Below are 24,227 nucleotides of genomic sequence, written 5' to 3'. Positions count from 1 at the left end.
TGGGCTTGAGGGCTCTGCTAAACCCAGCGTATAGGCTTGGCTTCGGGAGCCGTGTTTTTAGGGCTGGGAGAGTTTTGAGACTAGAGGATCTTGGAGTTTGGTGCTGGGTGGGGTATGGGGAATTCTGTTTGGTACTGGGATGGCTTGGTGAGGTGGAAGTGCTGGTGTCTGGCCAGGGGGGGGATCTGATGGACTAAGTGCTCTGGTATTTGGCTAGTGAGCATTTAGGGAATGTGGGAGACTGCCATGTTTTGGACTGTGAGGGACCCACCTCTGAGGATGACCTGGGGGACTCTCAGATCCAGGGCTGGAAGGCCAACGTTGAGGCAGGGCCAACTTGGGCATTTGATGCTGGGAAATCTGGGGACCTTCTGGTTGACTTCCAGAGGAGGTTTAGGGAACCCTAGTCACTGGAGGCAGGCAGGGGAGGGAAGGATGCTTCACTCGGTAGGGAACCTAGAAGTCTTGAGCTGGGTGGGTTCTGAGGGCTGCTGCTGAATGGTCTTGGATTAACAGTTTGGAGTGTTTGAAGAACAGAGGTAGCTGGGGGTGGGGTGGGGCAGGTAGCAAATTGGTGGAGTTTGAAGTTTTGGAGTATCTGGGGGACAGAGGATACTTGTGTCCAGTACAGGAGTGTATATGTGGTCTAGCAAATATGGGAGAGGGGAGAGTATAGAATGGAAAGAGAAAGAAAACCTGTTGACTTGGCTAGGAGCCTCAGGATGGAGTGAGGGGAGTTTCTGAGGCTGAGTGTCTCCTCCTGGAGAAGGCTCCTTGGTCCCCAGAAACAGTTACTTGTGTGCCCACGGATTGGGGGTCTCAGAGTGTAGTAGGGAACTGCTGCAAGAGCCAGAAGGTATGACTAAGAATAAGAGGATATAGTGTAGATCTATGATTGTCTGGAGAGAGAAGACCCTGGTATGGAAAGGAGGAAATCTGGAGTTACAAAAGCATGGTTTTCTAGCCAGAATGGGGATTGGAGAAGTTTGGGAGTAAGTAGAAAAGACTCTGGCATCCAGCATTTGTGGTATTTCTCTGAAAAGAGGGTGCTATGGGGTTAAGAGAACGAGGAGAGCAAGGGGGTGAGAGAAGAGACAAGAAATTGAGTTGGCATTGGGTGCTTACTGACTCATTCATGAGAGGTGGGATGTCCTGGAGTATAGATTTGCAGTGGGGGCAGCCTAGGGATTGTCCAGGGTCCATGTGCCCGTGCTGGGAAGAAAACTTCCCCTTGCAGAGACCTGTGAAGGGAGGAGCAGTGGCCCAGTGTGCAGATGTGGCAGGAATGCCTGGGAGGAAGGCCCAGTGACCAGAGGTGCCTCAGAAGAGGGCATGTTAGACGGATTTTGTTTTAAAGATGGCTTTATTACTTCGGCAAGTCAGTTTACTTCCAAGTGGTTTCCTTGTGTGCACAACAGGGATAATAATAGTGCCCCCCAGCATTGTTATGAATGAGGTCACATGTGTAGGGAGCTTAGCACTGGGCCTGCCTATAATTAGGAGGCACATGTTTTAGAGTGGAGAAGGACCCCAGGATCATGGCTTGTCCGGGTGAGGCTTCCTCTGTGGGCACAAGGGAAATTCTTGAGAAAGAGAGATGTGAATATTTGTGGGAAGAAGAGCACTGTGCTTGGAGCCTAGAAGAAACTGAATGGTTTGAAAAGCCCTCCTTGTGTTCCAATTAAGGATTTCTTCCTTTTTCCCTTTACCCCTGCAACAAACTCCTTTGAGCCCCCTTCATGCCCCGCTGCAACCCTTCCTTCAAGCTCTGATAAACAGGGCTGTAGCAAACCACGTGATCTGTTACTTTCCTCCCTTTGGGCTGCACCTGGTTTGTGCCCAGATGTATTTGTCCTCTGAGAAAGGATCCAATCAGTTAGCAAGTGGCAGAAGTCTCTCCTTCCCTGTGGTTCTGCCAGTCCTGGCACAGCCACTAGTAGGGCCCTAGAGGCACCTAGCAGAGCTTGCCCCTCGGATGGAAAGCCTACTTGCTGCTCATCCTAGGTTTCCGGACTTCTCTCTGGCTTTGGCTGCAAGGGTCTTGAGCTTGCTACTCTGGTTTTAGTCTCACCTCTGAGCTTTCACATGTTATTCCAACCCCAGAAATGTTTTCTCTCTTGTCATCACTGAGCTCTCACCGATGTATCCTTGAATCAAGGCTTCTCTGTTACTTTCTGGGCCCTGTCTTAATTTCTTTGTATATCTGAACATAATTAGAATTTGCTTTTTGTGTATAAGTATTTGTTTAACATATGTCCGTTTCGCTAACCTGAAGGCTTCGGTAGGGCCAGCTTATTCTTATCTGTACCCCGGGGTCTGGTGTGTAGTATGCGCTCTGTGGATAGTTAATGTTATTCTTATAAGAATAAGCTTCTATTCTTAGTCTTACTCTATAAGACATCTTCTCAGGACCCTTCCCACCTAGCTCCAGATATTTCAGGACATACTCCCTAATGAGTCTAAAGGCCACTGTTAGGACTTCTGTTTTCTTAACAGTTCCTTTCCTTCTCCCTCCCGCCACCCCCCATTTACCCTTCAACTGGGTTGGATACCCTTTATCTTTTTTTTTTTTTTTTAAGATTGTATTTATTTACTTGACAGAGAGAAAACACAAGCAGGGGGAGCAGCAGGCAGAGGACGAAGCAAAGCAGGCTCCCTGCTGAGCAAGGAGCCCAATGTGGGACTCGATCCCAGGACCCTAGGATCATGACCTGATCCAAAGGCAGACACTTAGCCGACTGAGCCACCCAGGCATCCCTGGATACCCTTTTTATCTTTGCAGCTATTGTGGGATGGAAGAAATTTGTAAAGAGGGTTGATTGTGCAGATGGGAGTGAATTGGGCCGGCAGAGGACTGATTTGTTCTCTGAGCAGTTTTTAAGGTTGTGCCCTAAAGCCAACTCCCTACGCATTACACTGTGTCAGAGGACAGCCAGACTGGTGGATTTTAAACTGCTGCATGGAGTCCCAGGTTTCTGTAGAGTTACTCCAGCCCTGGAGTGGGGACTTCCAGGGTAAGGTCAAGCTGGATACCTTCTCTGACCCTCCCATCTCCTCACTTTAACCAGAGCAGTTATACTTCAGTTGGTTTTGTTTGTGGGATTCTGTACAACCCAGTCACAGACACAGCACCAACCACTTGAGGTACAAGAGGGCGTGTCCTCAGGCAGCTGGGGCCACTGACTGCCCAGATAGGTTTCCATCTGAAGGTGTTGTCACACCTTTCAGCCTTTGGCAGATTGTGCCCAGTGGGGGTGACGTTGTGGAACACCAGAAAACCGCCTCTGGTCCCAAGAAGCACCCTTCTAACTGGCCATTTTTTGTTTTAAGATGTCATGGACAATATTACCAGGCAAAACCAATTCTATGAGAGCCAGGTCATCAAGCAAGAGAACGAGTCTGCCTACGAGAGGAGACCGCTGGAAATGGAGCAGCAGCAGGCCTATCGCCCAGGTGGGAAAGTACACGTTATACATCTCTTTTGAAGGAAATAGACTCTGTACGTGGCCCGTACCCTCTGCCTTAAGCCTTTCTGCCTCTTGGGCAGTCCATTTGGGCCCTGTCACTCTGGCAAGATTCTTCTGAAGGAGAGAACTTAATCCCGCTCCCAGGTGTTGAGAGAGGGAAGTCTTCGTGGTGTCTGTTTTCAGATGTTAGTATCAAAACCCTGGAGAGTTTAGACTCAGAGGCCAGTACTTGAGTCTTATTTAAAATCTCAGAACGCAGAATCCAGCAAGGACCTTCTAAATCTAGTCCAGTTGTTCCCATGTTCTGAAGAATATTGTTCCAGAAGATATCATTAGGGACTTCCCAGGAAAGGGTTCCTTAGCCAAATGTATCTGAAAAATGCAGCACGTGCTATCCCACCCCTGGGAGAATCACTGTACTCAGAGCATTAAAAGCCCTGAGAAGTCCTGGACTGAAAAAAACCCTGTGTTACATTGTTTAAACCCAGGGTTTCCTAAACATGTCTTTGTAGAACAAAGTTCCCTGTATTGTCAGTTTGGGAACGACAGATGTAACTCAGCTCTCATCTCCCATTTTGCAGACTGGGAGGTGGCTTGTCTGATGGCAGAGCTGGGGTTAGAACCCGGGAAACTGGTGCCTGGGCCACTGCTATTGGTTAATGAGGAGCGTTCCCAGCCATTTGTGTCCTACTGTTTGGAAAGCAACGTCCCACCATTGAGTAATGACAGAGCCAGGACTGCCTCCCAGTCTTGTGTTCCTTTCACTGAGTTGTGGCCCCGGTGCCTTTTCTTAGTGAATCTAGTAGATTGTATCTAATTCCATTCTTGGTTCATCCACAAAGTGAAATCCCTAGACATTTCTTGTGGGTGGCTCAGGATTTTCATTTTAATGTAGGTTAAACTGCATATTTGTGTCAGGCTCAGTGAGACTTGTGGGATCATTTGGCCTAAGGAGAGTGTTTTCTGTGCTGTTACAAACAGACACTTATCAGGGTATCCCGTGAGCCCGGCCCTGTGCCGGGACCATGGAGGCTGTCTCGAGATGGGTGAGCTCAGTGCCTGCCCTGGGGGCCCAGGAGCCTTCTCCGTACGTGCCAGAGCTAGGGAGCGATCCGAGGCGGTCTTGGGTTGGGTGCTGAAAGGCGGAGATGGGAGTGATCTACAGCATAAGGCATAGGCGCTGGCTCCGGTTTGCTCTCAGTTAGGTTCTTAGATTCTTGGTTCTGTTCTTGAGGACTGCCGGGGACTGGGCCTTTCCCGTGGTTTACAGATGTTATCCCATCCTGACTTTGTATTTGTGGTGTGACTTAATAAGGCCATCACATCTATAGGCTGGGTTAAGTGCAGCCCCTCCCCCTTCCCCGGGGTGATTCTGGGCTTTGCGGAAGAGTGATTGAAGCCAGTGGAGTTAGCTGTGGGACCACGGTGTCCTGTTGAATTGACCTCCCCCCCGCACTTTGCCAGACTAAAGAAGCTTTGTAAGAACTGAGGTGGAGAGATTCTCTGGGAGGAGAAATTGGGAGAATGTTGGATCATGGGATCTCAGTTTAAAGGGATCTGAGAAATTTTCTAGGGCTCTCTCCCACTTGGTGCAAAGTAGCCAAAGGCAGCCATTCTGCCTTTGGGTGGCCTTTAAGAGAGCTTGCCTTTATTCAGTGCTAAAGTCCCCTCTCCCTCCCCCTGAGGCCTGAGAGTTATCTGACTGACATCTGTCACCTCATCAACTGCCAGTGCTGCTGTGCCTGGCTGGCCATCTCCGGCCTCCCTTTACCCTGGCCCTGTTCTCTAGTACAACCTTCTAGACTCCCTTGGCAGGCTTCCGTTGAACCCAGCAAGCTGCCTGTGCCCAGCCCATCATCACTGTAGTCAGGGTCCTGCGAACCTCTCCTGAAATAAAGGGGACCAGGAAAGCGATTGCTAGGGAGTTTCCAAGTGTCCTGACTGCCTGGATTTGTCCTGACAGTAGAAGTGAAGACAGAGATGAAGCAAGAAGCACCTGCCAGCTTCCTCCCGCCCGAAGCATCTCAACTCAAGCCAGACAGACAGCAATTCCAGAGTCGCAAGAGGCCTTATGAAGAAAACCGGGGACGAGGGTACTTCGAGCACCGAGAGGATAGGAGGTGGGTGTGTGAGGTGATAGTCACCCCTTTCCCAGTAGGTTTCTGTGTCCGTAGCCTGGTGCCTGTTGGGACCTTTGTAGTAACCAAGGGGGCAGAGCTCTCCCTGCCCTTACACACTTGCTCAGCCCTCCCTGCACTCACTGCCAGATTCAGCTTTGCTAAACTTTTGCTCCTTCCCTCACCTCCTCCCTTCTCATTACCTGCAGGATAAAGTCCAAACACTTTGCCTTTCACATGTGAGGTGCCAGCCTGCCTTTTCAGTCCTTTGCCTCACTGCTCTGTTGTCCTGAGTGTTGTCCTGTTCTTCATGGCTGCTTAATATCCCTTGATGGAAAGGTTTATTTCCTGACCCTTTTCCCAAACGCACCCTTCCATCTGTCTACTCGTTTATTCATTGTCACACTCATGCTACTTTCACAAGGTGCCTGCCCTTGGGCTGGACACTGGGGACACGGATGATTTGGACAGTGCGTTTTGCCTTCTTTTGGTCCCAATGTAGGGCCTGAGACAGACGTATAAGAAAGCCACAGCCTAGTGGGGCCAATAGTCAGGGTGCGTGTGAGTGTCAGGAGATTAGTGGAGGGAGTGGCCTCTCTACCCTGGTCATTTTCCTTTCCTGATAAGCCCTCCCCATCCATCTGCCCAGCCCCAATCCTACCCTCCCTTCCTTCAGCTTCTACGTGAAGTTTCACAGAACTAGGAATGACCATTCCTTCTCTACCCGTCTAGACTAGTTGTCTGACACATTTTATTTCCTACTTGGTGGGAGTCCATCCTCTCACTGGCATATGACTCTCTGAGATGGGGCCTGGGTCTCTTGGCTGTGACTGAAGGTAGGATGTGGAACTATCTCTCATGAGTTTTTCCCAGTGCCTCCTGCAGACCAGATCTGAGCTTAGGCTGCCTGCCTGTGGAGAGCGGAGGAGGAATACTTGCTCTGATTGGATGCTGGCAGGGAAAGCTTTCTAGGATGGACTTACTTTGTGATGCACTCCTTCGTACAGGGCTCTGTGCTGGCCCTAGATTGGCAGTGCCAGCAGGGCACTCATAAGAGTGAAGCCTCCAAGGTGGGCCTTGGGTACTTGACCTGGGCACATGGTGGACAAGGGTCCAATGTCCCAGGCAGGACCCTGGGCATTGGAACCCATCCTTCTGCGTCTCTCCTTTATTCCTATAAGTTGGAAACGAGCAGTATTTTAACGTTAGTCCCATTTTGGTGTTTTGGTAGGAGATGAGTCTCATTCATAATTTAGGACACTTGACAGAAAGAGACTGAAAAAATGGGTCATTTCAAACACTTGCAGATGTAGAATCTTAGGAAGATGTGGACAGATTGTGGTGACTGGGTTTGATGTGAGCCCTTGCATATTCCCCTTCCTGGCCCAGGCCCCTGTGGACTACTGTATCCTCCCATCAGTAACAGAGGCCAGTCTGGAGGCAGCTCTCAACACGTACAGGGCGTGGTTCAGAATCTTGGGGTGTGAGAGGAGAGTCGTCTGTGAACAAGCTAGCTAAATGATTCTGCTGGCCTTCTTGAGCAGAGGGTGCTCTCTCTAGTCCCCAGCCCCACTTTAGGAGTTAACAGTCATTGTGCTCGTGGCAAGCGTATAGGGTGGCTAAGTGCTTTTGTTAACCTCTGTGGGAAGAAACCAAAATCCAGGAAGCAATCTGGAGGCCACTTGTAAATTCCAACAGAACCTTCATTTCCCTTCCTCTGTGTTCATCCAACCATTCTCATGGGACTTAACCCCTTTTCCTGACAGGGGCCGCTCTCCTCAACCTCCCGCTGAAGAGGATGAAGATGACTTTGACGACACTCTTGTTGCCATCGACACATGTGAGTCCTTGGGGTGCCTGATTCTGCTTTGCAGTCAGTATTGGGAAACTGGGATGTGAGAAACCAGGCTTTGGAGCGAGGGTGCTGGTTCAGAGGCCAAAGGTCTCCCAGCTCTGCTTGGGATCCTGGGCAGGTCATTCTGCTTCTCTCACCTTCTCTTCAGGGAGATACAATCCTGCCCTGATACCTCAGAGAACTTTCAGTAACACTCCTCAGAATGGGTACGAGGGCAGTTTGGAAAACCCCGAACACCCAGGGGGTTGTCATCTAATCAAGTAGGGAATCTGAGTGCGGCTGGGGAAACTTAACTCTTTGACGACCAGTCCCCCGGTTTCCATCTACTGCTCACGTTCCTGGTGAAACTAATGCCACCTTGCCCTCTGAGGCATTAGCCTGGCCCTCCCTGCTCTCCGTCCTCCAGTTTCTTTCCACTGGATAAGTGACTTCCCCTTGACTGCGCGACTGAACCCTAGGGTAGTGGCGATAAAAGCTCCTGCCCCTCCCCAGACAGAATTTCAGTGGTGGAACCTGGGAATCTGACTTTAAATGAAGCCAGATCAGTGTGAGAACACTGTGCTTTTCAACAGAGGAGAAACTTAACAGTAATTCACGTGTTTCTTTACTTAGCTCACGTTTATAGAGCAGTGGCTACGTAACAGAGAGAAAGGTCTCGTATATAGTCCCTTCTGTCACAGGATCTCAAAGCCTGTGTACCCAGAGTAAAGGTATAGGGTGGCAGTGGTCAGTGAAGTGGTGGCTGATCAAATGCCAAATGTACAGACCACAATTCTCAGCCTTTAAAGAAAAGATGGGGTGGTCAGGGAAGACTTTCTTGGAGGCCTGACTGGCTCCTTGAAGACTGGGAAGAGTCGGAGCTCCAGCAGGAGAGTCCAAGGCCCACAGAGGAGGTGGGAGCCTCTGGTGCACCTGGATGGTGGTGCCTGAGTGATGAGTGCGGGTCCAGCTCAGATGTTTGTGCAGTTGTTTCCCCCGAACTGACAGCACAGGGAGGTGGTTAAAGTGTATGGCTGTGGGATACGCCTTTTTTTAAATGCTAAGTCTCTTGAACATGATGAGATACGGATCCTTTCCCTATCAAATGTACGTTCACATAAAGTACATTTGTGTACAATTTCTGAGACTTCCTCTGATCACCATCCTTGGACCCCAGCCAGGTTCCTATGTGTGGTGGCTGCTTTGATCCTGGGTGAGCCAGTTTGCAGTAGTCTGGAGCCTTGCTACTCAACGGGAGAATGGCTAGCCAGTGTGGCTGGTTTCTCATGAACCTGCCCTCACGATGTTTCTGCTTGTGTACTCCTGGTTAACACTCTTGGAGGACTTACCTTTGCCTGTCCCTCTCTTGGATCCTTAAAATATCAGCCAACTCCCAGCTTTTTCCTCCACAGATAACTGCGATCTCCACTTCAAGGTGGCCCGAGACCGGAGTAGTGGCTACCCTCTCACAATTGAGGGCTTTGCCTATCTGTGGTCAGGAGCCCGTGCCAGCTACGGAGTCAGAAGGGGCCGTGTGTGCTTCGAGATGAAGGTGAGTGGGAGCAGTTGAGGGATTAGGAACAGAAAGCAGGTCCATCCTTTGGCATGAGCCTGTCATCAGCTACTTCGGTCAGAGCCACAGTTGCAAAAGAGATTGATTGAATATAGACTGTGTGTGTCCAAGCAAAAAAAGCATGGTGGACTCTAGAGAACCATGCCATTGCTAAACATCCTGTCAGGAAAGCAAGCCAACCGTACATTGCCTCATCAAGCTGATTTTTCCTTTGGTGGGGTTTTTTTTTTTATCCTTCAGTGGGATTTGACCCAGGTATTACACAGCCAACCTCATTAGGGTTAACAAGTTTGTAGAACTGGGAAAAGGAGTTGTTTGGAAGAAAAATGAGCTAGAAAGAGTGGAAGTGGACCCTGCTAGTTGAAGAGAGGACAGAAGGAGAGCTGGGCAAAGAATGGTCCTGCCACCAGGCCGTCCTCTACTATTGTCTACCCACAGTCCGTGTCAGGTTATGTTTAGGAAGGCAACACATTCTCGTATTCAATGAAAATTCAGACGGCACAGAAGAGTGTAGGGTAAAAAAAGCAGAAGTTAGACTCAAACCCTCCCAGTCCCCATTCTACTCTCCAGAGATAACACGTTTTAACAATTTCTTGCATGTCCCTTGTAGATCCAAACTTATTTATTACCGCTAGTATTTGCAGAACCGTTCACACGCACTAGATACAGTACCAGGCTCTTTACATGGACATTTCCGTTAATCCCCATCCTGAAATAGGCACTGTTCTTCCCGTTTTTTAGAGGAGCAACCTGACCGAGAGTTATCTTTTTTTTTTTTTTTTTTTAATTTATTTGACAGCGAGAGAGGGAACACAAGCAAGGGGAGTGGAAGAGAGAGAAGCAGGCTCTCTGCTGAGCAGGGAGCCCGGTACAGGGCTCAATCCCAGGACCCTGGTATCATGACCTGAGCCGAAGGCAGATGCTGAATGACTGAGCCATCCAGGCGCCCCATGGGGTTATCATTTTTTGATTGACTAAGTCTGTTGGTTGTGAGCTGCACATTGTTCTGTGTGCCACTCAGAGAGAAACTCTCTCAATTAAATTGCCGGGTGCTTTCTAACCATATCAGTTGATTTGGACACATCAAAATGTGGGAAATGTGCATCCAAAAGTCAACAAAATAGGTTAACTTTACAGAAGCACCAACTAATACAGATAGGTGTGGTTGCTAGGCAGTCCAACCTGTCGGGTAAGTCAGAAGGCGTGGTTCATTCTTTCTGCTTCTTGTACTTAGTACCATGTCTTGCACAACAAGTTCTGTCCCCATACCTCAGCCATGCTTCACGCTCTGGCTCCTTCATCTATTCTGTGGCGTGGTTGTGCCGTTATGTGGCAGTGCCTTTTTTTTTTTTTTTTTTTTTGGCCGTGCCTTACTGATGGCTTGGTGGGGAGAGTTTTTTGTATAAACGGTGTCACATTGAATATCCATGTGTGTGGGGGGGGTGTGGTCACACATATACCTATGGGTGCATTTGCAGAGTAAACTGGAAGTTGAATTGCTGGGTTATAGAACGTATGCATTTGCAGTTTTGGTAGGGGTTGCTACATTGTTAATTGCCCAAAGACATGGTGCAGTTTATCCTTCTACGCTAAGTAGGAGAGTCCCCGTTTCCCCTGCAGCATGTTAAAAATAAAAAATAACTATATTTTGAAATGCCTGTCTCTATGGCCCTGTACTTTCCTAAGCCCTTCAGAGGCCCGGGGTTCAGTGCCACAGGCCCTTCCGAGTGGCTTCAACACCTTGTCCCCAGCAACAAGAGCCACTGCTGATTTGTAATGCCTGCGTTCTGCCCAAGCCTCCGAGCATCAGTTCTGAGCCCTCTTATTTTTTGTCCCCAGATCAATGAGGAAATCTCCGTGAAGCACCTTCCTTCCACAGAGCCCGACCCGCACGTCGTCCGTATCGGCTGGTCCCTGGACTCCTGCAGCACACAGCTGGGTAAGGGGAGGGCAGCCTAGCAGGCCAGATACTAGAGCAGCTGCCTCTGTCCCTGGGTTCTCAAGCTTCCTAAGCTTCTCTTCCCAGCATGGGACTCGGAACACAACTAGCCCAGGGTGGAACACCTCCTGCCTGTCTTCAGGTGTACAAGACTCAACTGGAAGGACCACAGTCATCTTAATTTTTCTATGAAAAATGTATTCTCATCTTTTAGGAGAGGGTCTACAGTTCTCTTTAGAAGGCTGATCCCTTTCTTTAAAAAGATCAGTTGTCTTCTGTCCTCAAACCATGCTGAAAGTAAGTTCCTTCAGCCCTGTTCAGTTCTGCCTGGGGTTCTCTGTCCAGAGCCAAACCCAGAGTAAAGCGGGGAGCAGGGGGCTGGTTGGCAGAGAGAGGCAGGGGCTGCCTGTTGAGAAGTTTTGAATGTTCAGCAGGCCTCAGGTGACATCCTGGCCCCAAGTGGCTGATTTCAATGACCATTGCTGAGACCTTTTGCTTTGGTCATACAAACATTCTGATTATGAAAATTAAAGTGTACTCTTTGTAACAGTTCAGGCCATATGGGGAGGGGGGGAATGAACACCCTCCCAAACTTGTGAGATAACCCATGTTAACATTTTTATCTACGGTCTTCTGGACAGTTCTTTTGTCTCTGTATATCACAAACTGGGTCACACTATGCGTACTATCTTGTAGCCTGGTTTCTTTTTCCTACTTAATAGATGCTAGGCATATTTTTGTAAATAAGGAGAGCTGTTTGACCACTGCACAATTTTCCATTTTATAGTAATGTCACTTATTGTGTTTTGTGGATCACGTAAGTAGATGGCAATTTTTTGCAGTTAAACTTGTGAGCTATCCTTGTGTGTAGTGATCTGACCACTTAAGACTGACCCTTAAAGTAGAAATGCTAGGTCAAGAGTGTACAGTTGCATTTGGATAGATATTCACACTTCTTACTTCAGATGCCTGTGTCCTCTTCATTTCTCTCTGTCTCAGTTTTTGGGTGTAAGTGGTGGGTAGTTGATACAGGTAAAGATTGAAAGCCCAGAGCGGTCAGATGTCCGGGGCCAGCAGCTGGTATGTAGAAGCACTGGGCCTGGAATTCATGCCTGTCAGCGCCTGCTTTTTTGGCAGGATATTCCTTGGGTTCCTGGCCAAGGATCTCCATACACCCCAGGTGTCAGGCAGGGCCCTCAGGATCTCACTCCTCCCATTGCTTCAGCCCCCAGTTCTGTAGCCTGAGCAAATCTAGTGCCTTCCTTAGCATGTAAACTTCAAGGTCTCCAGGAGCAGAACCCAGATTTCTGCCCAGAACCCACTGGCACCAAAAATGGATGTCATTAGTAGACTTGACTGAATGTTGAGTGTTACGAGGAAGGTTGCACCTCTGCGTGCAGCCCGCCTTAGTCCTAGTTCCTCTCTCCCATCCTCCCTCTCTTTCCAGATTCTCCCTCTGTTTAGTGCAGCAGTTCAAGTCAGCTCCCACTCCCAGACTTCACACCTAAACCCACCAAGCCCCCCAGAGTTCTCCATAACAAGGAGCTTCCTTTCAGCAGGACATTCCTCACCTTCCCCCCACCCTAAAGCATCTGATTAGTAAAATGAGTAAAGAAACTAATTTTTTTTTCTTTAAAAGTGTGTGGTAGCTGTAAAGGCTGTTGGGACCATGGCAGGTTTAACCGGCCTTTGTCTGCTTCTTCCATCAGGCGAAGAGCCTTTCTCCTATGGCTACGGAGGCACTGGGAAGAAGTCCACCAACAGCCGGTTTGAGAACTATGGAGACAAGTTTGCAGAGAATGACGTGATTGGCTGCTTTGCGGTGAGTGCCAGAAGCCTGTGGGAGTTGGCAGAGCCAAACGTTGGTCCTGTCAGCTGGACCTGCAGGCTTCTTAGAATACCTCTGTCCTTCATCTGCCCTGTGTCCAGCAGCTCTTGCCATAGCTCTTTGTCTCTCTTTACCAGACGGGAATGTTGGCTCTCATTTTGGGCAAGATTCTGCCATTCTACCCTCTTTCGTCTTTTGTGCAAAGCTGTCAGACGGCACCTTGGAGAGGTTTGAGGATGTCAGGTGTGCACAGCCTTCCTCCAGTCCTAGATACCAGAGGGACATTTTCCAAACACACCCAGGAATTTCTTTTCTCTTTGCTATGGAGTAGCCTGTCTGCTTTCGAAGGCAGTGCTGTTGGCTCTTGCCCCACTGTGGTATCCTCTCATCCCAGAACCTCTCCCTTCCTTCACATTGCGCTGCTTGAGCCAGGCTTCCTGCAGTTCACTGTCTTCTGGAAGGGCAGGGGTGGATGCCAGGCAGTCCAACCTGAGTCCCAGGGACTGACACTTGATGGTGCTGTACACAATGGCTGCGACTCCGGGCCAGACTCCCTGGACCCAGGTCCTGCTTGTCTGCTCACAGCCCTGGGCAGCCCCCCTGCCCATATTTCAGCGTGCTCTCAAGGAGAGTCTGCCCCTACGTCAGAGTTGGGTGTAGAGCCATTAGGCCAGTCCATTAGAACAACGCCTGGAGCTTAGCAAGTGCTCAGTAAACACTACTTTTAGGAGCTCTAGATGTAGTAAAGTGTGTCAGGAGACCTCAGGCGGGGTGGCTACCCGGGTGCTTCCTCTTGGTCTTGTTCTCCTCCCTCCCTCTTATTTGTACCCATGTACTCTTTTTTTTCCCTTCACTCTCATTTGAAGATGATTTCAAAACTCAAAAGGCCTAAGAAATCTCAATCTTGCCCAGATTCTAACATTTGCCAGTTTGCTTTTACCATTTCTCAAACATTGAGGTATCTGTGTCTGATTTGTATCTGGGCCACTGGAGAGTAGGCTGCCTACATCATGTCTTTAGTTTTTAGTCCTTCAGCCTGCATTTCCTAAGAATAAAGCTGCTGTCTTAACCACGGTACAGTTATTGAATTTAACATTGATATAATGCTATTATCTCCTCCACAGTCCACATTTAAATTTTGTCAGTTGTCCCAACAGTATTCTTTAGAGCAATTTTGTTTCTGGTCCAGGATCATGGATTGCATTCTCTTGTCAGGGCTCTTTAGTTTGAAAGTTTCCCAGTCTTCTTTTGTCTTTCATGACCTCATTATCTTTTTAATAAAAAAACGTTTTTTTTAACCAAAAATTCACCACATTTATGCTCTACAAACTGCTCCAAACCTTGCATTTTTTTTCCCATTTAAGTCAGTCTTGGCTGTCTTTCCTTCTTCATGCAGATAATACAGATCTAGCTCAGTTAAGAACATTTTTGAATGGTTAATGAATTTATCTGGTTTCCAAAGATATCAAGAGAGGGACGCCTGGGGGCCTCAGTTGGTTAAGCAGCTGCCTTTGGCTCAGGTCATGATCCCAGGGTCCTGGGATTGAGCCCCATGTCGGGTTCTCTGCTCAGTGGGAGCCTGCTTCTCCCTCTCTCTGTCACTCCCCTGGTTTATACTCTCTCTCTCTGTCACATAAATAAATAAAATCTTAAAAAAAAAAAAAAAGATATCAAGAGAGATAGTCAGAAGATGCACAGTGCGAAGTCTTCTGCAGACCTTCCCCTCCGCTCATTGTTCACATATGCCCTCCCCACACGAGTCCCTGGTCCTCGGGATTCCTTTATCCAAATCCAAGAAAGATGATGGTCATTTTTCTTCTTTTACACAAGAGGTAGCACAGCATACATGTTATTTCACATTAGTTTTTGCTGAATCATTTATCTTAGAGACTTTTTTCTGTCACTACCTAGAAGACTGTTTGTTCTTTCATGTAGTCTGCAGGGCTTTTGTGCACCTACCATATTCATATATTCAGTTCTCCGTTAGTGGACATTTGCTTAGTTCCTCTTCTTTTTATTTGGTGGCTACCTCGTATTCTGATGCAGGCATCAGTTTACCCTGTGTTAATTTAGCCGGTCTCCTGTTGCTGGCCCGGGGAGCTCTCTGCTGGGGTGGTCGATGCTGCAGTGACGGCATGTCCTTTTCCTGCGTACCACAGTATCTTGGGGATCTTTCTGCGTTTCTACACTTGGATTTTCTCTTGCTGTAGTGTCTCCCACTCCCCATTGGAGCACAGTTGGCAGTGCTGGGCTAAGTGATTGGCATGTCCATCTTTGCATTCTTGTGGGAATCTACCTGTAGTGTTTATTCCTGAAAGTGTACTTTCTGGGTCAGAGGTGTATTTTTAAATTTCGATAGCTGCCACCAAGACCGTGCTCCAGAGAGGCTGCGGCAGTCGAACACGTCCTTAGTGTATGGCAGCATCCCCCAGACTCTGTCCCATCTGAGTGTGAGGCTCTGTGAGCATGCGCCCGTGTGGAATTATAGGCCTTGACTCCTGCTGCAACTAGATCATTCAGCCAGGAACCCCTCTACTTCCGTTTTTAAGATTCCATGTGCAGTTTCCTTTTTTCAAAGGGTGTCGTAACATTTTAAAAGGCTTGGGGTGACAGGTTGAGGAGGTGTGAAAACCAGTGACCTGAGGGAAGCCAGGGGGAGTCCGTTTATGTTAGATCTCGAGTTCTCAACAGTCAGAAAACAGAGGACACAAGGCTGCCAGGCAACAAGAATAGTAGAACCCATTTCAGCAGACCGTAAGGAGTATTGTGCTTGGAGACAGGGACGACCGAGGAGGTGTGAGACATGAGGCTGTAAAACCAACAGGCTCTGAGTAACACCGGGCCTGATGACTTTGAGGTTTGAGGCCCTGGACCGACACCAGAGTGTTCTAGCAGGAGTGACAGGACTACACTTTCCTCTTGGACAGATGGCCCCATGGGTGGTGGATTTGTTAGTCCAGCGTGCTGGTTTCTGTACAATATGGTAAGTTCCCTGAGTGAAGCTGGTGGCCAGAAGGAAGAGTGACCCCCAGGATACTCGTCTCCACGTGAGAGCAGAGGTGACCTGGGCCACTCTTGCTCAGGTGGGAATATACGGCAGGGGTCCTGCTGTAGAGATTGGGCAGGATTCACTGTGACAGATGTTTGTGTGTCTGCCCTGTGTGATCTTGACCTCTGTGGGCACTTAGAGATGAACCGATAAGGACTGTATAGAGCTATGTCCTGTGAGCACTGACGACGGTGGTGAGGAAACTACTTAAGGGAAAGGGGCTCTCGCCTCTTCTTAAAGGACAAGTTCCAAGGTGGTCTTCCCATTCAAGAGGGAAAGAATACCTCGTACTTTGTATCAGGAACCTGACCTTGTGCTTTGCTTTGCTTCAGTCTGCCATCTGATCCCAAGTTTTGAGCCTCCCTTAAGTGTAAACTTTTACCCTGCACCCAGAGTGATCTTCCTGAATCGGCTTTGACCAGGCCGCCTCCCTGTTCAAACAAGTCAGGGGCTCTGCTCTGTCATCAGCATGGAGTCCAAACTCCCGAGGTGAGAGCCCCTCGCAACGCTGAGGGCAGGGACCATGTCTCCCCACAGTGCCTGCCATCTCGGACTTATTGGTCCCACTAACCCACTTAGTCCTCTTTGCAACACAGACTCTTGTCATGCCCCCCTCCTTGTTTGATAAGGAAACTAGATGAAACCACAAGGTCCCACAGTTAGCGAATGTACAGCTGAAGCAGTCTGCCTTCCCAGACGGTCTTAACCACTAAGCTCCAGCTGCTCTGTAAGAACTCGGTGGCTGTTGAATGAACAAATATGCCTGGCTCTCCCCCTGCACCTGAAGTTACTTCTCCCTCATCTTTTACGCTTCAGCCAGGCTGACCCTTTGTTCTCTCACCATCGGATTTATACATAAACAGCACTTCTCTGTAGGGCTCTCTCCTCCCCCCGCAGACTTGGCTCATTTCCATGTATTGTTCAGGACTTGGCTTACCGGTCCCCTCCTCAGAGAATCTTGCTGCTGGGTAGGTACGCTTACCAAATTAGGATAGTGTCCTTGTCTGATTGCCCACCAGGCCCTGAGCTCCGTCAGGCCCGGATCACCAATAGACCTGTGCACCAGGAAGAGCAGGAGCTGCGGAACCTGTGTCGAACAAACAAATGAAAGCATTTGTAGAGCTGGGCGTAACTCGAAAGGCCCTGCTGTGGCTTTCTTTCCCTCTGTTCTCTTTGCAGACTGCCCTTGCTGGGCTTGAGGACAGACAGAATCACTTTTCCTTCACGTTTGTCCCAGGCTAGGCACAAGACTTGGAGCTTCCTAAAATGACACATGTCACATCCCCCAGCTTTGGGGTTTGGGGGCAAGGAGGGCTGGGCCACACCTTCTCAGCTGTTTCCTGGTGCCGCCTCATGTATCTGCTGGGGGAGGGAGGCACTTAAATATGGGAAGGCAGCTGTATTTCCACTCCTGCATCTGCTCCCTTCCAGTTTTGGCTCCCGATCCTCAAAGCTGAGCTTTGACAGTTATCTTCCTTTGGCTTTTTCTCCTAGGACTTTGAATGTGGAAATGATGTGGAACTCTCCTTCACCAAGAATGGGAAGTGGATGGGCATTGCCTTCCGAATCCAGAAGGAAGCCTTGGGGGGTCAAGCCCTCTACCCTCATGTCCTGGTGAAGAATTGTGCGGTGGAGTTCAACTTTGGGCAGCGGGCAGAGCCCTACTGTTCTGTCCTCCCAGGCTTCACCTTTATCCAGCACCTTCCCCTGAGTGAGCGGATCCGGGGCACTGTCGGACCAAAGAGCAAGGCAGAGTGTGAGGTGAGTGGGCCTGGAAGACCGAATTGGAGGCCACCTCTACAGAGTCACGTTGTTGCCAAAGCGAGGGGAGACGCTGCAGCCAGGTGGTTAGAGCAGCACAGCCTCTCGGCTGAGGGAGTAACCTTGAGGCCTTGGAGCCAGGGGCCTCTTCCTCCAGGCTTCCCACGGTGGGGAGAGAGCGGGGAGTGTGGTGGGTGTGGCTTGGGCTGAAGAGGGAGGGGCTGAGGTGAGAGACCTAAATCTTGGAAAGGTTCCGGAAGGAAGTTATCACATGGCTTCTTCCACACTGCTGCTTCGGGGAGGCCAAGACCGTCTGAGAACAAAAATGACGATCTTGGGGGGTGATTTGGCTGCAGAAGCTGTACTGGTGAGCTTTGCTCTGAAAACGATGTTTTTTTAGATACATAAGTGTTTTTATGTTTATTTCAAAAAAAACTAAACGTGAAGACCTAGTTTCCCATAATTCTTCTGTCTGCAAATAAGTTCATAGATAGTTTTCGAGTTTATGCTGTCCTTTTTGCTGTGCTGGGTGCCTGTTTTATACACATGCACTTACAATTGAGATCATAAAGCATTTTGATATCCTGCCTTTTCACTCAACATTATTTTGTGACCTTTATTCCACTACATGAAACCCTCTTTTTAGACTCATTTTTAATGGCTTCACAAGCAAATTGTTCCCCTCTTGGTAGGCATTTAGGTCGTATCTAGTGTTTGCCAAATTCCAGATGTACTAAATAAATAGCATGCTTGATCTCATGTGTATAGTCTGACCCCTTCTCGTGGCTGCTACGTGTACCATTCCCAGCGCATAACCCTCTCTGGGCTTTTCCCTGTCAGAAGCTGCTTAATCCTGCCTGGACAGAAATGTAAATATTCACAATAACAGCACTTAATTTTGTGCTTGCCCCATGTGAGGCCCTCTGTTAAAGAGTCTGACACCCCTCATGTCTTTGAACCCCAGCAGCAATACTGTGAGGTCGGCACTGTTATTGCTTCCGTTTTCCAGAGGCAGCCACGAGGTTGAGTTACTCTTGAGGTCACCAGTGAGTGAGGGTGGTGCCAGGCTGCGATGCCACCCGCTGCTACTGCTTCAGGGTCCCTCTTTGTCCCGTTCTTGTAGATTCTGATGATGGTGGGCCTGCCCGCTGCCGGTAAGACAACGTGGGCCATCAAACATGCAGCTTCCAACCCCTCCAAGAAGTACAACATTCTGGGTACCAATGCCATCATGGATAAAATGCGGGTAAGGTTGGTCCCTGGTCTCTCCATATCCATCCCCACCCCTGAATGCTACCCTGCAGCCAGAACCACCCACCTTTTCACCACCCTCTGCCCGCAGGTGATGGGCCTACGCCGGCAGCGGAACTATGCTGGCCGCTGGGACGTCCTGATCCAGCAGGCCACCCAGTGCCTCAACCGCCTCATCCAGATCGCCGCCCGCAAGAAGCGCAACTATATCCTAGATCAGGTACTTACTGGGACCCTGTCATGCCCCAGGAAGGGGAACGGGCCTGTTGGATGCCTGGTCCCTTTATTTTTTCCCCATAATACTCTGGGACTACAGCGCTGATCAGGGAGTCAGTCAGCCATACGTGATGACACAGTCCCAGACATAGCTCAGGCTCTTAGCAGCCCAAAAAAACATCGTCAGGTAAGAGCTATTCAGTGAAACGGAAGGGGCATGGATTTCTGAGCCGGAACACTCTGGGCTTGAATCTGACTCTGCTACTGCCTAGCTGCGTGCCTGTGAGCAGCTGACTTCATCCTCCAGATCTCAGTCTCCTGGCATATAAAATAGAGATCGTAATGGTGCCCATGTAACACACGATCTGGCCCATAGTACCTGGAGATTGTTACTAATTACTCTACAAAATAGGTATGTCCCAGCTTCTGTTAGCATGTTTTTATGACTGTTGGGTACATATCTAAGTCATATTTTCTGGCAGTTAAGACGAAGGCTCTTAGCATCAGGTGATCTGAGAACCTTTGAAATTAAGCCAGAATTTTGTATGTAGGCACAGGTATGTCCTTTAAAAAAACTCAAAAAAACTCGACAGTTTTGAGTTAGGATAGGAAGATCATCCATGGCTTTCAGCATTCTCAAAAGGATGAGTGACCCAAACATGGTTAAGGAAGGATCCCTGTCCCAGAGTAATGAGTTCCTCATGTTTACCACCTGTGAGATGTCATTCTTGACGTCCTGAAGGCTTTCTCAAGTAGCAGATCCTGTATTTGGGGACCTATGAACAAGCCTCTGCTCCCCTTAGCCTCGCACTTGTGCTTTCTTAAAAACCTGTGAGTGCAAATGTGTAACCTGAATAGCGCCCCCACCCTGGCAGCCTTATGGGGTGCCTTCATACATGTAGCCCTGGATACTTGGCTCTCATGAATTCAGAGTTCCTGATGAGGGTAGAGCTGGTGGTGGTGACAGGCTTGTCAGAAACGTGGTTGGAAACTCCAGGGAACCAAGTTGGCTTTGCATTAGAAGCGAGCATCTTATACAAAACAATTGAGCAGGAGCTCCCGGGCTGGTGGACAGCGGAGATCTGGGGAGAGTGGTGCACTCAGCATGGAATCTCTGTGCCCCTTCCCTATATCTTGCCCTAAGCATCTCTTCCATCTGGCTGTTCCCGAGTTACATCCTTTTCATAATAAACCAGTAAGCTGCTTTTTACAGTGGAAGAAATAAGTCCTCAGCCAACATTTGAAAAGAGCACATAATAAGAAACTAGTTCTTTCTTTAAATAATTTTTAAAAGATTTTTTACTTATTATAGAGAGGGAGCACACAAGTTGGGGGAAGGGAGGAGAGAAAAGCTGACTTCCCTCTGAGCGCCGAGCATGATGTGATGTGGGGCTCGATTTCACGACCCTGAGATCATGACCTGCCCCAGCTCAGCCCCATTCATGATGCATACAGCCAACCTTCTCCACCTTTAAAAGACTTTGTTTTTTCTTTTTGTTTTTTCTTTTCTTTTCTTTTTTTTTGTTTTGTTTTGCTTTGGGTTTTTTTTTTTTTTTTTTTTTTTTTTTTTTTTATTTTTTTTTTTTGGGGTGCGGGGGTGCCTNCAATTAAGCATCTTCCTTCAGCTCAGGTCATGATTCCAGGGTTCTGGGATCAAGTCCCACATCGGACTCCCTGCTGGGCTGGGATCCTGCTTCTCCCTCTGCCCCTCCTGCTCGTGCACACTCGCTCACTCTCTCCAATAAATAAATAAAATCTTTAAAAAAATAAAAATTTTATTATTAACCTCTATACCCAATGTGGGCCTTAATTTATAACCCTGTCATCAGCAGTCACGTGCTCTACCAACTGAGCCAGCCAGGTATCCCAAAGTCTTTGTTTTTTTATTTTATTTTATTTTTTCTAATTTTTTTTTTTTTTTAAGATTTTATTTATTTATTCGACAGAGATAGAGACAGCCAGCGAGAGAGGGAACACAAGCAGGGGGAGCGGGAGAGGAAGAAGCAGGCTCATAGCGGAGGAGCCTGATGTGGGGCTCGATTCCAGAACGCCGGGATCACACCCTGAGCCGAAGGCAGATGCTTAACCGCTGTGCCACCCAGGCGCCCCCCAAAGTCTTTGTTTTTTTAAACAAGCCTCACTTTTCCTCATTCTTCTTGCCAGGGCATTTTGAAATTGTGGTCCAGCTTGGCCTCAGTGGGACTCCGGGTCCTGAAAAGTAGAGAGCAATGGTCTTTTAACACTCAGAGGATTCCTTGTTTGGATACCAAGAAGTATTCCCTGCCTCCCACCCCCACCCCCCACCCCCAGTTTGCTGGATAAATCATCTGTGAAGCCCATTTCAAATATGTGGCCCAGTGGAGGATTATAGTCCTAGGGGTAGATGGTCTTAACATGTGTTCAGCATTTCAAAGTGGGCTTTCCCTGGAAGTCAGACCCCCAGCATCTCAGCCGGCACAGAACAGCTGAGCTCTGTAAAGACTTACTGTTGGCCTTCTCTGCCTGTGCTCGTTTATTCAGGGACAGGGTCCAGGGCTGTACCAGGTGCACCTGTGCTCTTCAGGGCTGCTGGCCTCCTGGTGGAGGGACTTGCCGGTCAGGCCAGATGATCCAGGCCAGCAGGGAGGCAAAATAACCTAACCTCCAAAGGAGGGGGAGGAGGGTTCTTGGATTAACCACAGATTTGAGGATTGACTTGGGGCCTGAAGCTGTAGGTTATTCAGGCCTTGGAAGAGGCCTAAAGCCAGTGGTTTGACCTGTTTTTGGCTTAAGCCCCAAAAGTGGGTAGGCCTACTTGGAGGTAGGCTGTAGGATTCAGAGCAGACCCCTGGCCAGATGCCGGCACCTCCCACTCCACCAGCTTGGACGGAGATAAGGGGTGAGTTGATGCATAGCTGTCTCCTAAGCTAGCTATAACTCCCATAGCAGAGCAGTACAGCAGACAAAGTTCCTGCAGTCTCAGAATCTCAGCTCAGGGCTGCCTTCTCCCTTTTCCTCTGATTTGTCCTGAGTGGTCAGACCTCCCTGCATTTGGCTGTCCTGGCTCTTCTATGTAGGTTGGCCTCAGAAATGCTCATCCTTGAGAGGGAAGGAGAAAGAGGCTGTCTGAGTAAGGATTCTGCCTTCGGCCAGGATCCTAGCCCCTGTCCTAGGATGTGTCTCATTGAGCACAAGCTCTCAGGTGTGTAGGGGCCTGGACCTATGTTTCAGGGTGACTTGAGTCCTCTTGAGATCATGGGGGTGTCATAGCTGTGGGATATCTGAGCAGGGCAAGAAAAAAAATGGACCAGAGGGGAAGCTGAGGCCTCATTTGGGAAAGGAACCTATTTAAAGTTTGCAGTCGGTTTACTGGTAGAACTGGCCTCTGCTGACTTCCCAGAAAGTCACAGCCAGGAATGGTGGGGGCTGTGTTGGAAAATTAGGAAAGCTTTCTGGAGGTGGGGTGTCTGGCCAGGACATGGACGATGGTAAAAAGAGTTGAGACTTTGTCCTGAGGGCAGTGGGGAACCATGGTCATGTTTTCATCAGAGAGGGACATGGCTTACTTTGGCTGAAGAGAAAGGGGAACAGAGAGATAGGAGGCCACATCGCTTCAAGTGCTCTTTGGGGTCTTTTCTTACCCGTGGAAAGCTTCTGGAACGAGCTCCTGCCTGGCCTGCCCCTGGCCCACCATGGAGCTTCGAGACGGGGCAGGGCAGGAGCAGGAGCTGTCCTGGAGGCTTTGAGAAGGCCTCTGCAGGGCCATGTGTGAGGGCCCCAGACAACGCCCAGAGTCGAGACTGCAGGCTAGAAGTTCCCTTTGGGCTCTAACAGCCCAGAGCCAGGCCAGGCAGTGAGCAGAAGCAGGGCTGGATGTGACAGCGTACCCAGCCCCACCTCGGTCAGCAGGACGTGTGGTTCCAAGTCCTGCTTTGCATCCCTGTTGACAAGTGCCATGCCTTCACATGAGACAGAAACCTAGGGCTAAGAGTAGAGGCCCAGAGTAAACCGCCTCTTGTTGGCAGGCGTTGGGAGAGGGAGGTGTTTCTCTTCTCCACCTTCCCCGTCACCACAACCCCAGCCTGTTTTGTTGCTGGCACTCCAGCCAGTTCTCTTGCTACATGTGTGGTTCCTCCCACTGGGTTTACCTCACCCGCACCCAGAGTGAGCTCTTTTGTCCCCAGCTTTAAATGGGCTCCTCTGGGGTCCAGCCAGGTTTCTCTCCCTGCGAGCCTGACCCTGTTGAGCTCTGGACGGAGGACAGTGGGACTCTCACAGAACTCAGGCTGTGAGCAGCCTACTATATTTCTCCCTCATTCCCCTGGACCGCCATACACCAGAACTACCCACATAGCTTCTTGGAGAAGCCCAACTCCTGTCCTTTGGCCCACATTGTTGGGGACCGGGGATAGCCAGGGAACACAGACAGCCCCAGACCTTCTTAGAGTCAGCATCTTCAGGGTGGGACTGGGAGAAGCAGGAGCTGGGCAGAGGGATCCCACACAGCTGGAAAAGCTGACCTAGCTGTTGTGCTTATCTCCTAGCAACAGCCACCAGCATCCCCCAGTGACCAGAGCAGTGCTGGGCCGGCCTAAGGGCTCTGACCTCACTGTGTTTGCTGTAGCAACAGCCACCAGCAGCTAACTCCCTTTCCTCCAGGAAGCCAAGCATTTGCATTTCTGCTGGCCTGGTTCAGACACTCTTCTTCCCTTCCCCAAGCCCAGGAATAAGGGGAGGGAGAGGCAGTCTTAAAAACCCTCGCCAGTTGTGTCCTCAGCACCTCCGTTCCAGAGTGTCTGAGGAACTATCCCTCTGAGTCTAGCCACTTCCCGGGATGGGCCAGCTCTCATTAGGAGCGCAGTCTGCTCCGTCCCCTCTCCCCCCATCCCCGCCAAGACGCAGGGACTAGCCCTCTTTTTTTTTTTTTTTAAGATTTTATTTATTTATTTGACAGAGATAGCGAGAGAGGGAACACAAGCAAGGGGAGTGTGAGAGGGAGAAGCGGGCTTCCCGCCGAGCAGGGAGCCCGATGTGGGGCTCGATCCCAGGACCCTGGGATCATGACCTGAGCCGAAGGCAGACACTTAACAGCTGAGCCACCCAGGTGCCCCAGGAACTAGCCCTCTTGACAGCATTGCTTGTCTTCTCTGTCCCTCGTCAGCACATTGACAGAGCACGTCTGCCCCTTGGAAAACCTCCGGGAGGTATTTATC

The 24,227-nt window shown here is 49.4% G+C and overlaps 1 protein-coding gene across 6 annotated transcripts in view; it reads left to right on the top strand.

Annotated features, from left to right (window-relative positions):
* HNRNPUL1 (heterogeneous nuclear ribonucleoprotein U like 1) overlaps positions 1 to 24,227 on the top strand; it is a 35,870-nt gene that overhangs the window by 2,344 nt on the left and 9,299 nt on the right. For 3 of the 6 annotated variants that reach the window (XM_019804274.2, XM_019804272.2, XM_019804273.2), the window contains exons 2-10: positions 3,331 to 3,453; positions 5,431 to 5,587; positions 7,351 to 7,424; positions 8,831 to 8,970; positions 10,831 to 10,930; positions 12,640 to 12,752; positions 17,302 to 17,568; positions 18,692 to 18,814; positions 18,911 to 19,039. In XM_019804274.2, the coding sequence (XP_019659833.1) occupies positions 3,336 to 3,453; positions 5,431 to 5,587; positions 7,351 to 7,424; positions 8,831 to 8,970; positions 10,831 to 10,930; positions 12,640 to 12,752; positions 17,302 to 17,568; positions 18,692 to 18,814; positions 18,911 to 19,039 (1,221 nt within the window). In that variant the 5' untranslated portion in view covers positions 3,331 to 3,335. The remainder of the gene's footprint in view (positions 1 to 3,330; positions 3,454 to 5,430; positions 5,588 to 7,350; positions 7,425 to 8,830; positions 8,971 to 10,830; positions 10,931 to 12,639; positions 12,753 to 17,301; positions 17,569 to 18,691; positions 18,815 to 18,910; positions 19,040 to 24,227) is intronic. The other 3 variants (XM_034672319.1, XM_002923684.4, XM_034672320.1) reach the window with 1 other exon arrangement.

The sequence above is a fragment of the Ailuropoda melanoleuca genome, chromosome 12 (genome assembly GCF_002007445.2).
Source record: "Ailuropoda melanoleuca isolate Jingjing chromosome 12, ASM200744v2, whole genome shotgun sequence".
Taxonomy (NCBI): Eukaryota; Metazoa; Chordata; class Mammalia; order Carnivora; family Ursidae; genus Ailuropoda; species Ailuropoda melanoleuca.
Note: the sequence above shows the minus strand (reverse complement) of the source record. Positions and strands in the feature narration are given on the sequence as shown.